Source organism: Apteryx mantelli, chromosome 4, assembly GCF_036417845.1.
Source record: "Apteryx mantelli isolate bAptMan1 chromosome 4, bAptMan1.hap1, whole genome shotgun sequence".
Lineage (NCBI taxonomy): Eukaryota > Metazoa > Chordata > Aves > Apterygiformes > Apterygidae > Apteryx > Apteryx mantelli.
Genome location: NC_089981.1, coordinates 80516867 through 80535500, shown reverse-complemented (window position 1 = coordinate 80535500; position 18634 = coordinate 80516867). Strand labels below are relative to the sequence as shown.

Here is an 18634-nt window from a genome sequence, read left to right as displayed (position 1 = left end):
CACCCTAACATCACGCTCAACCGACGGGGTAACGGGGCCCTCGGAAGAGCAGCCGGCGGGCGCCCGTGGCCCCCATGGAGAGAGGCCCCGAGGGCAGAACCCGCCTCGCAGCGGCAGAGAAGGACGTAAGGGCACGAGGGCCAGGTCTGCGGGTCCCCCCGTGACCCTGCGTCCCAACGTGGACAGCAGCTGGCTCACGCCTATCAGGGCCGGCAGCGGGACTGCCCTAAAAAAGAGCAAGCGGGCTGTCGCAGCGCGCCCCATGGCCGCACTAGCAGCCACACCGCACCTTCGCCGCCTCCCTCCCTCCCTCCCTCCGGTTAGTTCCCCTACGCTCATGCCCGGACACATCCAAGCGCTCCCGCGCACGCAGGGATCTGGAGTGACTGAGCTGGGAGACAGCTCCACGATTTAAGTCTCGGGCTTTTAACTCTGATGGGCAATTGCCCTCCAGACACTTAAATGCAGGTACTTCCCTGTACCTTTAATGCCTAAATGCTTTTAAAAATGTGCCTTTAGTATTGTAGGTGGTTGCTTATATGGCTCAAAGCTTTTAGCTGTCATTTTTTATTTTATTTAAGAAATGCTTAAATGCACGTAAGCAGACACTGTTAGTAGAACATTAATGTTGAAATATATAGCTTCCTTAGGTAGCACAGCACAGCAATAATGTTCTGTTTCTGTAATATCTGGTTATTCCTTCCATGTCCACTTTAATATCAGATAGCTTGTCATATAATTATGTGCATATTTTATTAACTCCGAGATGGGATAATCATATACAGCAAAGAAAATGTCACACACTGACTAATGATTATGCAGGTAGACTCAACTATGAGAAGTTCTCACATCATCAAGCAGTTTGGACACCACGAGGAAGTGATTTCTTTGACAAAGACATAAAGTTCACAGGGAACAAGATTTAAATATCATTTTGTTTCTATTTTAAATTTATATTTTAATTCACATCATAATCTACCTCTCCAGTTACAGTCTTTCTGCCCATGCACATCTTCCAAATTCACTGAATATTTGGAATTCCAGTCCCGCTCAAAAAGCTTTTTCAGTTGTTCCTGGATAGGCAGTTGCCTTCTTTGCAGGTTGGTTGAATTCTGTTTGATAATAAGTCCCACACCAGCTGTATTAATGAAGTAATCTTCTGACCAATTGGAAGTCCCTATGCAATGGAAAAATAGCTAATTAGAAAACATTCATTTTTCAGTATTTTGTTTGATCTTCATACTTGTTAAGTACACATTGCCTGAGTTACTGATTTGCTGTACAATGACAAATCTCATTAGGGCCGATGGAGCAGCAAAAATCAGGTCAACTCTTTCTTATTTCAGACCTCAACTTTAGAAAGTCAGTATTAACTGCTACCCTGAAGCTTCGTAAGTCTGATTCCTTCGGGCCTGTGGCAGAGATGCATGAGTCTGCTCATTATAAATTTGGGGGGAAAAGTACAGCATTTGGATATTAAGAAGGGGAAAAGCCAGTGTTTGATATAGACTTCTGCATTTAAAAAAAAAGAACCCTGATGTACTTAATTCTCTCTTTTTCTGTGGGCCAGTATGCTACCAGTAAAATAATCTCAAGCAGTTTGTATATTGTCAGGAGCAAAGGAATAACCGAAAATGAGCTCCAGAGCAGAACTTTACTTGTTAAAGGAAAAGGAGAAACTGGACTCTTGATGAATAAATCCTCAGTAGTTGTTCTGAGTTAAACATGCAATGCCTGCTTTTAACACGTTTTGCCAGGCAAAGGGTGGGAATCCAGCTGTAAATATTGTATGAGGCTCTCTCCAAAGCCACCATCATTAAGAACATCAAACACTGTGCAAAAATACACATTTTAGCACTTAGTATTTCTCCTGGTGCTTGCCTTAGCCAGAAAAATCTTCTGTCAATTCCAGGAGGTCCTTAGGCATGAAAACAAATTATCCGCATATCTATCTTCAAAAGACAACTTAGTAAGAGACAAATTCTATTGAAGTCAATTGGAGGTGCCAGTCCTCAGCCCACTGGAAGATTGGGCTATTTGCTGGTTTGCATTGCTTGGAGAATGATCTGACTGAGATGACAGACCCCCTTCACATTCCCTTTTTTAAGGGATCCTAAAATGAGACTGAGAAATAATCACCATCATGACTGTCAGGAATTGAGCAGCGATTGATACTTTTGTTTTCTCATTTCCATTCCTAGAATTCTGTCCAACAAATAGTGCGTGGAATTAATTCCTCCTAGCAATTTCTTTTTATTAAAGCATGATAATGTTACATTCTAGAGCATTAGCTGTCACTGTATCACTCTGAGCATAGCCTGTGAAATTTCTACTGTGCTTGTTGCAGATTGTGTGCTCAAGAGTTGTCACACTCCACTCTTAATGGTTCACAATCATATGAAATAATCTCTTGCTGAACTTGACCTACATTATTTTTTCTCCTTCACATCTCTACTTCATCCAGGGCAGACATTGTGATAAAGCCATATATTTTGATATGTTTATCTACTCCACCTAGCAAAATTACCTTTTTTTTTTGATATTGCACCCCATCCTATCTCAGTCCCAGGAGTATATATCTGAAGATATTGTAACTGTTTGGAAGAACAGAATACCTACCAATATAGGCTACTTTATCAGTGACCATGTATTTGTTGTGATTCACTCTCCCATAAGGAATGTTTGTGTGATTCAGAACTGGAACAATGAAAAGTTTCTAAATGGAGAGAAATTAAACACACATATAGAAATGCCAGAGCGAGGAACAGACCGAATAATTGGACAAAGTGGATTTTCCATATTTTCAAAGAACAGAATAGTACAGAAAGAAGGGAAGAGAATATTCCACACTGATATTAAATGCACCATAAAAGAGATTTTGCTATTATCCAAGAAAACTAACAAATAGTACTTCCACTAGACATAAAATTGGATAAGCAATTGAGATCAGATAACGATAATGTTTGCTTCACAATGTTCCATTAGTGACACAGCTATTATCATTATGGGGCAGACAATTAAATGCAGTTTTAGGCAGCTGTTTAATAGATCTGCATTTACCACTGATTGCCGCTGTTATTTTGTGCTGCAATGGACTGATCACAGACAGAAACGGCACTGCAGACAATAATGTCTCACTTTTTGTGTCAGCTCTTACTAAAATCTAAAATTTCTGTTCCTTTTACGTGAAAAAAATCATTGCACCTTACTTCTGTTACTTCTCTCTGCCCTGGTATCTACACCATGTTGGGAGCTTAACCATCTCCTCCCCTCCCTATGGATCCCAGCCTAGCCTATGACCTCTGTGTAAGACTTAGTGTTGACAAATGGGTCAATTTGTAGAGGCAGCTAGCAGAGCTTTAATTTGTAAAAATCTGTTAGTAATTAGCCCCATCTAAGATACTTCATACATGAAAAGGTTGATAAGAGCAGTAAGTTGCCATATAGACTGTTACTGACATGGTGCTCAGTGACAGCTACTGCCTTGCTATTGTCACAAGTGCTACAGGCAAGCATATGCCTTAATATCCCTTGCAATAGCTGCTTCCTCAAAGGTTATCTCTTGGATCCGATTTTCTCAAGGGTCTGAGGCTGTCAGACTGACAATGGAAACAGTCCACTCCACCAAAACCTTCTGCTTGCACACGCAACTGACAGTTTAGACACTGAAATCAGTGTGTGGGGCCCAAATCCTCAAGCTGTCTTCTCAAAGTCAGCTTTCTTGTCTTACCACGTTGACACTGATGTTGATACGTGGGTTGTTGAGAGCACGCAGCGACTTCAGGTAGTGGAACATGGCCGGGTCAGTGTGGGCCCAGCAGCTGACTAGAAGCCGTATTTGTACTTTGTAGTTGAATGCCACCCGTCTCAGAGCATTGTCGATGACTGGCCAGTATCTAGAGAAAAGAAAGTAGGTGGAGAGAGGGGTATGTCTGCAACAGGTTCACTAGAAAGCTCTGGCAGTAAACTGAGAATACAAGTGATACCATGTACAAGTGGGTTCTCTGATGTCTTTAAGAGAACTCATACCTTCATTGGGGGTATAAATAGGGTTTCTCACTTCTACCTTCTTTTCCCAGTGTGTTTTGAGACCTCCAGCTCTCTGCCAAATTTGGTTGAAATTGATCAAAAAGTTTAAAACTCAGTAAAGCGACCTCAGGCGGATGAATGCATATACACATATACACACACAGTGTGAGGCTATCAATCTCATTTCCTTAGGGAAATAAAAATAGTAATAGAAACTCCAATGGAAAACCAGATCATACAGCCCAAAGTAGAGGACAATGCAGAGCCCAGAGGAAAGCCTAAGAGCCATTTTGCAGAATATGGCCATTTCAGGCACCTGGAGACTGTTTCTAGTCTCCATGGTGGTCCTGCGCCATCAGCCAAGGCAGAAAGGCTCCCTTCCTCCCCATCGTCCTTGCTTTATTTAGTATGCAGCGTGCCCCCAAGATAACAAACACAGCTGTGCTCTCTGAACATGTGGCCTGTCAATTTTCCTGGCACTTCTGTTGGCAACAGCACAGGGAAAAATTTTTAACATCCTCCACCTAACTACTCAACACTAAGGACTGGGCAGTGCAAGGCCTAGGACTAATAGCTTCAAAAGCTTGTGTAACACTTTGGGTTTGTAGATATTAAAGCACTGAATAGAGGAAGGCAAACGTCTTTATTACAGCTTGGAGGACTGACACAAAGAGAGGTCCAGCACTCCCATGAGCAATGATGAATTAATTTCCCTAACTTATTCCTTTTAATCTGATGTATATACAAAGGCCTGACTCCTCAAATCCTTCCTCACATATAGTCCCTTCGCAATCAACAGACCAGCCATGTGCTTTCAGACTCAGGCTGTCTGCAACTTACTTGCAGATCCTGAAAAACTTGGAAAAACATGCTATTTAGAAATACTCTTTTTGAACAGTATCCATTTTTTTAATATATCACTTTCTAGTTGATTAACGCTCAGGCATTAAAACAGAAGCTTTGTTCCTGCTGCCTCAGCTGCTAGAAGAACCTAACCTGAACTAATCAGCCTCAATTCATTACACTACAGCTGGTTGCTGTGGAGATAGCCTGAGGCCCAGTGCGCCTTCCCTGGGCCTTTCAGACTCTCCTTTGCATCAGATCAGGCCCTAGATGTCACAAATGGTGGATTAAGGCTTAAGATGAAGAATGAGGAGCATTAACACACTCATTCCTAAGGGGAAAAAGAGACTTTCTGTGAACCTATTCTTAGTCAAAAAGCAGGAGATGAGAAATGCAGAAATTCAAACTTACAACAGAAACAGAAAATCCTCTAAGCCGTTTGATTTACAAAAATATTCTTCAAGTGGAAGCTAGTCCTTGAGATTTTGTTTCAAGGACAGTGGAATTATCAGTGTCTATCTATCATTCTGCAGACTTTGTGCTAACACACACTGCTACATATGCACAGCTGAACAACAGAGGCTTTACACAAGTTATTCCAGAGGACATGATGAATGATATAGTTGTGGGTAAATGGTAACCTAGAGCTCACCTTATTCTTTACAAGCCACATTGTATACATAACTATGTGTATTTTGCTTGAATTTCATTCTCAGTCAGATTATTTACAGAACTGTTACAGAAATGTTATAAGCAGATAATGCTCAGAGCACTTGGTTGCATGTAAACATCCTAATTCAAGCATATCTAAGATTTGGAGTCTTTGTGGTTGTCCCATGATTCACTAACTTTCCCTGTTACTCAGATCTAAGAAGATGTGCAGAGTCTGCATAATTCTGCAGTGACCTTGGGTAGCCCACAGGGACCTTGGCAGTGGTCCACTATGCACAATTTGATCATTCCAGATCACCACCACTTTCCTCTCTTTGAAAACTGCTGCTGCATGTGTCCAGCATGCTTGAGGAACTTGGATGTCTTTAGATGGAATTATAAAAGAGAAGAATCAAAGCCCAGAAGTATCTTTTAGGGACTGTTTCTGCTGCCATGGCAGAGGTCAGCAAGGACAGAGTTAAGAGTCAGCCTCTAAATTGTGTGTCAAATATATCAAAGAGCAGACAGCAGAGCCAGAACTCAAGAACCTTCAGAGGTGAAGAACAGAAAGGAAGAAACAGGAGCTGAAGAGGGAAACAGAGCAATATTTTTCTCTGGAAAGTCTTATCTCAAGTATATTTCTGCTCTTCCCATTCTTCTCTTTCTGTATTTATAAAATTGCTATGTTGTACCTTGAATGGAATTGGACCTGATTGTCCATAGTCTGGCACTTTGCAGTTATTTCTTGCTGTGTAAAGTGCATGGGAGGTTGCTTCTAAAATGCTAGCAAAGCACAAGGGCAGTACTGTATACCATTCTTCCTGTACCATCAGTATTCATACAGCCTACAAGACAGTTGGGATGGGGGAGCAAAGCCTCAGTTCGCTCATGAAAACTGAATATTTTCATTTCAGAAAGGTGACATTTTTCCTATAAAAAACCCAAGTTGCTACAAAAGTAACTGATAAAGTCAACTAATTTGATCAGGATCAAAATCATACCTTTCTGGATGAATGAAACGGCTGGTAGGGAAATATTCCATAACCGAAACATAGACAAATTTTGCTGCCTCACTGATAACACTGATAATAGAAAAGAGGTCATAGGTGCGACCTTTTGGACAAAATGTATGAGGAGAAGCCTATAAAGAAGAAAACATGCAGGTCAATGATTTCATCCTTCTTTTGACAGACTTTGATTCATTTCTATTCAATTCTGTTCAGTTTTCATTACAATAACACAATGCCTTTAAGGTGGAGCGCTATCGCTTCTCATGTGTTCCATGCCCTGATGGGTCAGATGCTCACTGACATATTGAGCCCATATATGATTCAAGGATTCCCACACCCTGTCCTTGCTGTGTGACCTGATAGCCCAAACCTAGCTCTGCCAACATGATCCTGACTCACACAGAAGCAAGCCTAGCTGAACCCTACCTTACTCTGTGGGTAGTTCCAGAGAAACATTTTGAATGAATTATTACCCAACTGGAGCACAAGTAATTGAGAAGCACTGAAGAAACTTTTCTGCCCAAGGGTTAAGCATATTTTACAGTCAATCTTTTTATTTTAAAACATACTTACAGAAAAATAGACTTTTGTCAAGGTTCCATTAACCTCCACTTCCAGAGGATGAGACTTATTAATGTTGGTAGAATAATTAAGAGGCCAGGGGGATGGGATGGTGGCATTAACATGTCCAAGATCCCAGTAAGTACTAAATGTTTTCCAGAGATCTTTGGCTAAGCAGCTGCAGTTGTATATCACAGCACCGACTTCTTTCACCTGCAGAGAGAGCAAGCTATGTCACAGCCCAAGAAAGATCCACCTCTACCTTCTGGGGCTTCTTTGCTCTTTGCCCCACTCAGTCAATATTTTACATTAGGATTTTGCATGATGAATGCATTTGATGCATTGTTCTCAGATCTGTCATCTGGATTTCATCTCTGTTATGTGCTTGGGTGCAAGTTTTCCCCAGATTTTTGAGGGAAGGGAAGATGGGAAGGTGTTTGAATGGTTGAATATGCTGCAGCAGACCCTACCTGAGATAAAGATCTCCAGTCCATGTTTGCACTACCAATATATATGTGTTTCATGTCTACAATCCAGAATTTGCTGTGCAACACACCTCGTGTCAAATGTCCAAAATTGATCTTTCTAACATGAGCCCCTAAAGAAAGATAGGGAAGGGGGTAAAAAAGGTTCAGATACAATATGGAGATGTTAATCTATGCTGTTCACCTTACAGTCAGAACATGTCTGGTTATCTACTACTTGTAGCCAGTAATATCTACCAAAATTCACAAGCACTGATTCCTGGGAATACAATAATTTGCAAAAATACACAAAACTTGAACTTTCAGAAAAATCCTTAAGGACATAACCACATACACAAAAATTGTGACCTAGTGCATACACAGTGCTCATCCTGTGAACAGTATGACATCAAGTTCAGAGCACATTTAAGCACCATGCCAGAGCAGACCTCAAAGGCCAATTTCTCTCAGACATCTTTTTGCAATATTGAAGTGCTGAGGACATCACTGAAGTGAGATAATTACCTTTTTCAGCTAAAACGTCAAGGTCAGTTGAATTTGAAGCCAAAGTTGGCATACTTGCTGCAATGTACACAGAAACATTCTCTGTAAGTAATCTTTCAAACCTCTTCAGAATATCTTCACCCTGCATGATATTTTTTGTTATTTGTTTGTTAATATTGTTTGCTATAACTTGTTATTATATTTTGTCATAGTACATTTTTTATGATATATGCAAGTGTGGATTTACTGGATGTTTCATTTAAAGAAACCAGACACAAGGATGGTCAGAAATGTCACCTATTTTAGGAGTGTTTCAGCTAGAGAAAAAAACAAAGATTCTGATCCAATGTATGACTCAAACTTTATTTTCTGTTATTGAATGCTATTAGATATAAGATTTCAAAGTACAATCACAAGCATTCCAAACCTCAAAGGTGAATCCCCCAATGAAGATCCACTGTTGGATGCTGATGCTCAACAAATATTCTGTGTCATTTCTCACTGAGGATAAAAGTGAAAGTCCTAGACTGAGCTGTCCCTTTAAAAGGAATGGCCTCAGCTGTACCTCTGTCTCTTTTACTTCTCACGTGGAGGAAATGAGTAAACTTACAACCCCGCATGCACTTGGGGAGGAAACTAGGGAGAGCAGTCCCAGAGAGTCCATGAGGATGATGAGGAAGAAGGCTCAGGAGGCAGACAGAGGCCATGTCCATAGTAATAAACAGGCCAGCATCTGGTCTCTGGCCCAGCAGGCAAACAGCACAATTCCTGACAGATGGCTAAACTCTCTACCTGCCTGAAATAAAGTGGCCTTGTCCATTCTGCCTCTACTGTGCTCCAGACCCTGCCCGGGATTGCCTGGGAGATTGCTAACTGTCACACACCAAAACTACACCAAGGAACATACTAGCAATTAAGTGTGATGGATGGTGGCAGGCCAGTGACTGAGCCCGTCCTCTGGCCAGTATCATTTGCTATTGGAGATGGAGGCAGAGAGGCCCTGCAGAAAACCTGGTCACAGAGGGTGCCCCAGAGGAGAACCCTGCAGAGAAGAACAGATGTCCTCAGCTACTGTCCAATGGCATGCTTCAAGGACACCTGTCAAACAGGGGACAACACAGATGCTATGTCTGTACACAGGGAAAAAGCAGTGTCCGAAGCAGCCAAAAGCCCAAGCCTGAGTCTTCCAGATAGCCCGGGTGGACTGGTGTGCTCACTTGTGTATATAGCATCCTGTAGGCTCTTCAGCCATGCCACCAGCTATCCCTACCACAGATTCACCATCTGCAAGACAGGCAAGTGTGGTTTTGAGACTGACCTCTTGGTTGCTTTTAAAACACAGGATATAAATACTCAGAGATATGGACAGAGCCCAGATAAGTCTAGGAGGAAAGCTTGAAGAGGAAAATTGGCATGCTGCTTCAGACCAGCATGGAAAACCTTTCTGGATTTGTAGGAAGGAGTCAAATGATGTTGCTGGGAGACAGACCGCACAGTCAGTCTGCCATCTGCCACAGGTACATGGGACATACAACCACAGATGTGCTTGTTGTTGATTTTCTCCTACCTGTTTTGAAGATGAATCGTTGACGTTGATATCTCTCCCAGTAAGAGACCAATAGTAAGAAGCTACGTGAATTTTTTCTTGGGCTATATCAAGGAGACTCATCCAGGCTCTGTACAAGGGTTTGGCAGCTGTGCTATTTATCTCAAAGGCTAGATCATAAGGAATGTTTTCCACAAGTTCAAAGCTGCAACGGCAAACAAACCACTGTGACTCAAAGGGACACCCTGCAGGAAACCCAGCACTCTGTCATGTAGTACAATAGGCTGTTTTGAAAGTCAACCCCAGCAGCAAACAAGCTGAGTTGGACAAACAAGCTGGGATTTTTCTCTATCTGTTTCTTTATCAGTTTTTATAGCCAAGCATATATGTACATTGTCCTCCCAAATCCAGCAAAATGGCTTCTCAATAACCATTTTGAACTTTGAATTTTACCATCATAAGGATGAGGACAAAAATTTCTTCCAGGGGTGGTTGTCGCTTTGGTACCTTCTCCACTTTCTCCCCGTGACAAACCACCACTGCCCCCTCCAGCCTCTGAAAGAAGGTGAGCTTGGCAGAGGGCTGCTTCGCCTGATGCTCGCCCTGCTGCCCTCCCACCCGCTGCCACAGAAGGGAGAATGGTTGGAGGTGGTGGAGCAGCTACAGAGCTGGGCTGAACGTGAAAGCACAGCTGCAGCAGTGGAGCTGTGTTACTGCCCCTACCAACCATCATACTAAGCAACTACTAATGACCCGATGCCTAAACTACTTGCCCACTCTTCCCATATTAGTGGTACTTCAGCTACTTCTCTACCAGGTGATTACTTCTCCATGAACCTTCAGGCTCAGTTTACCTGCAGGAATCATTGGATCTGTTGGTAGTGTCCTCTTCAGTTATTCTGTCTCCCAGGAGATCCCTGTAGAGGATTTGCTCCTCCTCCACCTCTTGATAAATGCTGACAACTGTTTCTTCTCCCTCAGGATCAATTACAATATCTTGTTCCATAAAATAAACAGCCATGAGGACAACAAGACTAAGCATCAAAATTGCCTCTAAGATCGGGAGCTAGAATAGAAGCCAAATAGGGTAAGATTTGACCAAGCTCAAGTGATCTCCAAGTCACTGATACACCAGCTAATGGATAGCTACCTGTTGCAGGTAAGTGAGTAAATCGTTGAAGAGCAGTTCTGTTTTCAGCTACCGGCAAACAGTATACTTAGATATATCACTTAAAGCAAGGACCACAAGTTATATAGAGGTTGGTTTATGGGAGGACTAAGATTTTAGTTTTGTTTCAATTTTTCCTGTGCCAACATATCAAAACCCTGTTTTTTTCCCCAAACCCTATCTGAAATGATTACTTCTATTTTAGCACAAAAAGAATGGGAGTTCAATAAAATTTCTACCAAAAACAAAACAAGGATATCCATAACAATGTTAGCTGTGGAATCAAGCCCAGCACTACCACAATGAGGAAGTTTATGATGTCAGGGGGGAAAAAAAGGTCTGAAAATGTAAGTCAGAAACAGAAGGACATTTTGTGGTTTCTGAACAAATTTTGTTTTTGCCTTCTAACTTGAACCTCATTTACTTAAGTGAAACTGCACGAATCTCATTTATCCATATGGTGAGCAAATAGTATTTCCTCACAGTTCTAATGTGGTTAATCAGCTTTATTTCCCTTTTTCTGTACTTCCTTTTTTTTTTTTTTTTTTTTGAATGTGGATGAAAAAAGAAATATCCGGGCTACTTGGTGTATCCAGATCTGGAGTCCAGCCACTCATTCTGAAACTCACAGCACCAGGCCCTGTATGTTCTGCGTTAAGGAGAAAAAGACAGCCACCAGTGCAGAGCAACTTGCCTCGACCATTATTAGCGTGTCTTGCTCCCTCTGGCAGTTCTTGGGACCTGGGAGCTCTCACCACCCATGGCAGGCAATCTGCGCTTCGCAGATTTGAGCTTTCAGACCTCCAGGCAGGGGAACCCATTTTGGGAGTTGTCTAGAGGCTGTAGCTATAAATGTGAACTCCCCAAATAACACATAAGAAAACTGTGCAGACATCAGTTTTACTCTTTAGCTGTCATATACACTGTAAACAACCCAATGGCAATGTCCCAGGTGGCTCTGAAAACATCCATTTAGGTTTTTATATGGATAAAGTTTCTTACTTTTCATTTTCTATGCTTTTCTCAAGATCTACAGTGCTACCATCAATTTCAGACAGCATCTAGAATGAGAAAAATGCCTTTAAACTGATGATTTACTTAAAATCTTACCTCTTGGCCTGTTCTGCCTCTCATTGATGGCCAAAAAAAATCCCAGCACTTTTTAATAGTTTGGCGTTTCATCCCAGGAACATGTTGACAAGACTTAAGCATCACACAGGTTTTAGAAGACAATGTGTAAGGTAAGAGAGCTATTTTGAAGTCACATCCTGGCTGTCACCACACTTCACACTGTGATGTCCAGGGTGCTCTAAGCACCCTGAATAAATCAGATAATTCCAGAAACTTGTTATGTTCAGACTAAGCCTGAATGACAATTAGTCCAATGTTATACAACACACACAAGACCTCCCAAAGCAGGGTGAAAGGGGAAAATGAGGTCTTAGAAATAATTTCATCATCTGTGTTACACAGACCAAATTCCACTTGCTTTGTACAGAATATGGTATGTTCACAGAAACTGACTTCAGTCCGTTCTGTTTTACATCACCAGAAGAAATACTAATTCTATTTACTTATTTGGCCCTCACGAACCTCTGTGCTGATGGTGGAAGTGAGGCTATTTGTATGAACAAGGATTACTCTCCTGAGCAAAGGCTGCAGGGATTAGGCTCCACATTACTCCCTTTCGGCAAGGTTTGATCAGCCTGCCGGATAAATCAATGAGGGTTTTGTCACTCGCTTGCTTACAAATAGGATCAAAACCTACATGGATTTCTAAAACAGGCAATAAAATCATTCTTCTTAATCTGTTATTTCTTTTCAGAATTGTCAGTGTAATCTCAGCTCTTGTAAGCAAATGTAGTGTATCCAAATAATTACCATTTTGACGCCTTTTTGATTGTTCGCGCTTAATTTCATGTTGGAGGATTCATTAAACATCAGGGATGTTTTTAATGCTTTTTTCACAATCTGAAAAACAGAAATGTATGCAATGGGAAAAATAAAGCTTTATGGCAACATTTGTATAAAGCCAGTTACAGAGAGAAAACCAGGTTACTGCCATTGCTTTATATAGTGCTCTGAGATTTAAGTACAGATCTGTGCAACATTCTCACTGTATTATGGATCTTGAGTGACATTAACAGATTCCAAAGGGGGAGAGAGAGAGAGACAGTCCCCTGCATTTTTTTCCCAGTGCTGTCTATGTGTAGAGAACATGTCAGTAATTAATGTGTAAACAACTGCATCGCTGTCTCTTCAAGTTATCCTTCAACACCCACTTTTGTTCTGATGCAAGCTAACACATTTTCCAACAAGCAATAATAAAGTGCACAAGCCATGGCAGATAGCGTACAGCATCAATGTCAATGTGTTTGTGACTTTGTTAAGTCTTCTGCTCTTCCCCTGTGCATGTGAGTTGTCTTCAGTGTTGGTGTCTCTTCAGGAAGGGACTCTCTACATGGGACATGGACGAGGTAGGCTAAGATCTAAGCTCCTCTTTCTCCTCAGTGGCAACCGTGACCCTAGGGAATAAGTTAACCTCTGTTCTTCTTAAGGTAGGATTGCTCCTACTCTTGTGTTATCACCAGCAGAGGCATCCACCAAAACATGCCCAAGATTCAAAACAGATGTTGGGGCAGGGGTAGTTGGCTGCTCCCCTAATTTGCCTTTTCAAATGTTCAAATCAAACACTTCTTACATGCCTAATGGGTCATGAATCATCCCTGCAGGGGACAATTTACCCCACAGGAGTCAGACGTCATTTTTCATTCTCAGAAGCAAGATGCACATCCTAGGGTAGGGCAGATTTCAAAAAGTGATATCAGATAACATCACCACCTGTCCAGTCCCCAAACTACTACTTCCTATCCCTGAGCCCTTGGGCATTTGTAGCCTGGAGTATGATCATGCTGTAATGGTATCAGATATGTGGTTGCTCTGTGGGTGGTCATACTTGAGCTAGTTTTGAGGAAGGAAGTGTTCTAGCAGGCTTGTCCAGTCTGTCCTGCCATATCTTCACTGGTATCAGTACCTGAAATGGATGGGTGCATGCTGCCTGTCCCCACCACCATGTAAGGCAGCATGGCCACACAGACCCTTCTCCCTGCCTGCTCCACCTTTCTGTGCTGATGCTGGGACCGCATGGTCCAGGAGTTGGACACAGGGTGGACACAGCCCCAAAGTCTTCTTGTGGGACCCAACTCACAAGAACTAGTGGGAGTGAACAGAAGAGATGGAGGATGTCCTAGGAGACAAGGAACAATGAGGAGAGGGACATAAGAAGTGACATGACCCAAGGTGAAAGAGCAGACAAGGGGGAATGAGAAAGATGGAAAGGATATGAGCAGTCACACTTAACAATATTTGAGAGCCACAGAGATTAAATCTGAGCTTCCATTTCAGGGTCTGCCTGTTGTTATGAATCGTATTCAATACAGTAGCGCTTAAGTTCTAAGATGGTTTTACTCGCACTTTTCACAAGCGCTTTCTTTTGCTGCCCCTAAATCCACATGCAAGTACTTAGCCCAGAAATAGTTATAAATACCAGCAGACTAAAACACTCACTCCCCCAGCCCTGAAGAAACCAAGCTGCTGCCAGCAATGAAATGTAGTCAGTGATTCCCTGGTGAGCGTCAGATCCTAATGCCCTTGAAACCCCAGTTCATAGACTGTTCTAAGCACAGGACAAAGACATTTGTCTGAGGCAAAGGGATTTTTAAAGGAGGAGGAGAAAGATGCTTGAAAAAAGCAACAGCAGCCTGTCAGCCTAGGCCAGGGAAAGCCTGCCAGGCTGCCGAGTGGGCTGCACAGCTCTCTACCTTGGCTGCCTTGGCAGCTGCTCATAAGTTTCCTGCACACTCCTGGGTCTGGTTGTCCTAGGGGAAAAGATGGCACCATCTGGTCTCCATTTTATCCCTGTGCTGGTTGGCTTCAGCAGCTGTCCTAACCAGCTGGGCTATCTGGTAGCAAACCGTCCCCTTTGGCTGCGCAGGGTGGTTTGCAGCCCAGAACCAGCGTGACAGGGAGTCCCAGTAGGTGCCATGGTGCCCCTCTAGCCCCCAGAGCTAAATTACTCCCCACGGTACGTGTTGTGATCCTAGCAGTATCGCTGTGGCAGACTGCAGCTATAGGTGTGCTTACAGCCATGTGATGGCTTCAGGAGGACTGAGCTTGTGAGACTGAGCTTGTTTCAGTTCTCTTTTTCAGCAGCAGTTACAAAATGACTTCAAAAAGCAGCATTTCTCATAAAAATATTAGAGTGAACAGATCTCCTGTGTGCCATAATAGACCAGTCTACCATTTGGTTTAAATTAAGGCCTTTTAGATAACTTTGATCTGCGATGGGTTAGATTCCTGGCTGCTATACACAACTCATAAGACCTGTACAAAAATATATAAATGGGGGGAAGGGGATGCTACTTCCAGTTCAATTTTCAAGGAAGAAAACATCGTAGACTCAATCAGAAATCTTAATAATAATATTGTAGCTGGTCAGTAATTAACCATGGCTCCCTCTAAGCTTCTGGCTTCTACCAGCTGCCAGTTTCAATAACTAAAGTTCATCCAAAAGCAATAAACACAAGCACTGCTTCACTGCCTGGAACACAGGCTAATAGCAGGACCTGCAGCATACACACAGGCGACTGTAGTTTGTAACATTAGGTTGCTTTCTCTCTACCCCCCAAAATAACTTTTGGGACTTCTTTTCTCTATCAGCAACAAACTTTCAGACCCAGGATTTCAAACCCTTACAAGGATGAGACTCAAGTATAAAATATCTTCCCCAGAAGCAAACAGCTACATAAAACATATGTACCTCAAATGAACAAAGCGCATTCATCTCTCCATTACCAGCCCCAGCACTCCCACAATGATGGTGTAATAATTCAATCTACTTACCATCCTGGGAGACCTCTTCTTTTGCAGATGTCCTACTGTAGTTTGATCTTACTCACAACTACACTTACAGGAGACGGTGCATACGCTTTTAGCCAGCAGATTCGTTTCAGGTTCTTCAGTTTTTTTTTCCTCCTCCTGTTACATATTACTTCCTCTTAAACACAGAATTTCACAACGCTTACTGACAGTTAGAAATCCCAAGTTCCCATCTAGCTGTGGCAACCCAATTCTTGGACTCCAGGGACTGATCTCCACCTATTCAGCATAACTCATTGGCATTGCTTTCCACAGTCCCTGACCTTCCTTACACTGACCTGAATGGCTAAATACCCGCTGCCTTCAGTGGTGTAAGATCAGAGCCTAGGTCAGCATTAGAAGACTCCGGTTGAAAGGATTAGTCAATTTTCAGTGTAGCATGCATACCAGACATGGCAGTATTCTCACTGCTTCATTGCTGAACTCACCAGAAGCTTCATTTTTAAGCCAAAGAACAAACCAACCCCTCCCAAATCACCTCTCTACCCAGATCCTCAAGCAAGCACTTTGCTTAGTAAAATCCCCTGTGCAATCTTCCCTTCTTTGCTCCCCCTCTGTTTTCAAGGGAACATTCATCACTTGGACTAGCTTAAGGGAGCAAGCTAGCTCCTTCGAAATGGTGCAGTTTACATCCCTCATCTTAAACAAGTTATATTCAGAATTTGCAGTAAAATTTTTGAGAGAGAAGGTTATATGTGCATGTTAAGTGTGAAGCGTCTTCTAAGAAACGATGTCCTCTCATCACCTGTAAGAATCCAAAGGCTGCACCTCTGTTGATAAGGCTCAGTATAGCAACCCTGCTGTTACCCTCCCAACAGTTCCTTGAGACTTGATCCCATTGAACTGAAGGTTGTAATTCCCTAGTTCAGCATGTTCCTGGAACATTTCTGTACAGGGAGAAGAGTTGAGGAGACTACCGAGAGCCAAGAAGGGTCACGAGGCATTATAATATCTTGTCATAAGCTACTGTAGATGGAAAAGCTAGGAAGAGTCAGAAAAAAGGTCAGGATACAGCAGAAAGAGGCCTTTCTCTGGAAAGATGAAGGTGTTATGAATCCTCTGCTTCCTCTGTGATCAAAGCACAAGCAGTAACTCAAAGAAGGCCAAAAAGCAGATGACAGAGGAGCAGATAGGACACCTGCCTGACGAGCCATCACCCTCCTGAATTCGTCTGTGGGCTGTTGCTGTAGACAATAACCCATCACCAGGACCATCCTAAATCTCCATCAAAACAGGGATGGGCCAAGTCGAAGGCCTACCACCACCCCTTTTAACTCAAGTTACCACAAAACTGAAGTCAGGATCCTGCTTGACATAGGCTTCCTCTGCAGTCTGCAGAAAGAGGCAACTCCAGTGAACAACCGCACCAAAGGTCCAAATTGCTTCTGGAAAGTACCCCAGTCCCTCCACTGACTTTGCAGAGAGACTAAGCATCCAAGATAAGTATTCCAACTAACTGCCTAATGAATTCAAGTCACTGTCTGTGATGTGTATGTAAGCAAGCTTAGCAACAACCTGCATTGCTCTGTTTATATACAGGACTGAAATCCTGGCATGAATTACACTGACATAAATAACAAAAGCTGCCACTGATTTCAGTGAGTTCAGGATTTTACCGCACAAGAAGCAGCATACTTGTATTATGTTCAGACTTTAACTTTGGTCACTTCCAGCTTTAACACTAAAGTAATGCTACATCATACTTGTTTATTAATATTCCCTTGATGTATTAAACAAAGTTTGGAAGTGTGAGCTAACAACAACCTCCTGTCTCCAAGAGACTAAAGAATCATTAATTGTTCCAGTATCACCAGTTTAGTTCAGACTAAGAGAGGCTGGGTTATATCACAGGATTATCAACTCTCCAACAGCACAAACTCTAACTCAAAATAAGCACTATTTTCCTCTGCAGACCACCCAGTGCCTATCTCTCCCTGAAGTTTCTGACTCTGAACAACAGAGCACAAGCAATCTCCAGCCGGGATTCTCAGAAATGGCTTTTGATGTGCTTAAGAGTTTATGAATGTTCAACTTGAGACGGTGAAAAGGGACTGGTTTCCAGAGACCACTTGGAAACAACAGCTCCCCAAAAACATGTTTCCAGAAAAAGGAATCATATTTCTCCTCATTCTTGGCAGCTCTCTAACATACAACTCTGATTAATCTTGTTGTCCTCCTTTCCAACTTGCAAAGGCCTGGTTTCCCTCTGCTTATCTGATCTCACATACCCGCCCAACATCAATTACGCATTTCAGATCTAATTAGCAGGGCTGTAGCCAGGAGTCTTTAAGGATGCTAGTGGGTTTGTGGGGAGAAGTAATACGGGTTTTTTGACCAACTGATATGATGGGGGTAGGTAAGGAAAAGGAAAGAAAGGTCAAGGTTTGGGGCAAACAAGTAATCTCATTCCTCCTCTTCTGTGTCTTGCAGACAAGGCTCCTTCTACCAGTTGCTCTGGCTGGCTCGCCACCTTCCTACACGCAAAGTAAATAAAACTCTCACCTTAGAGTCGTATGCCACTCTGTGGTTAACATATTCCCTCTAAAAAACATGCTTTGACTCCAGTTTGCTCTAAAGCTACACTGAAAGATAGAGTGAAACATCTTTTAACATATATGTGGGAGGTTTGCTAAGAAGAAGCTGCTAGTCTAACATGCTTTCATCTCAAAGAGCTATAAATAAATAAGAACATTGCTACCACAGTAGACATTACTACAAAATTATACTTTCGTTTTCATGAAGACTAACCGGCTGGGCTCTAAACACCAACAATCAACAAAAAGATGGGAGGCAGAAAGAGCCAGGGTCTGTATATTTGGAAAGAAAAAATGCTTTATTTATACTATTTTTATGTCAAAAGACTGAACACTCAAGTTAGCTGAAAAAATTTGTCATTTCAGGTTAAGCACGGTGAACTGTT

At 42.3% G+C, this 18634-nt stretch overlaps 1 protein-coding gene across 1 annotated transcript; it reads right to left on the bottom strand.

The window, feature by feature from the left end:
- Window positions 1-599: 599 nt before the first annotated feature.
- PLD4 (phospholipase D family member 4) lies at window positions 600-15715 on the bottom strand. The gene is made up of 11 exons (XM_013940947.2): window positions 15679-15715; window positions 12658-12747; window positions 10463-10674; window positions 9630-9813; window positions 8084-8204; window positions 7565-7692; window positions 7107-7307; window positions 6525-6664; window positions 3731-3896; window positions 2620-2716; window positions 600-1177 (listed from the first exon to the last, which is right to left on the bottom strand). The coding sequence occupies exons 1-11, from the start codon at window positions 15679-15681 to the stop codon at window positions 969-971; spliced, it is 1551 nt and encodes a 516-aa protein (XP_013796401.2). The 5' UTR covers window positions 15682-15715; the 3' UTR covers window positions 600-968.
- Between the last annotated feature and the right edge of the window lie 2919 nt (window positions 15716-18634).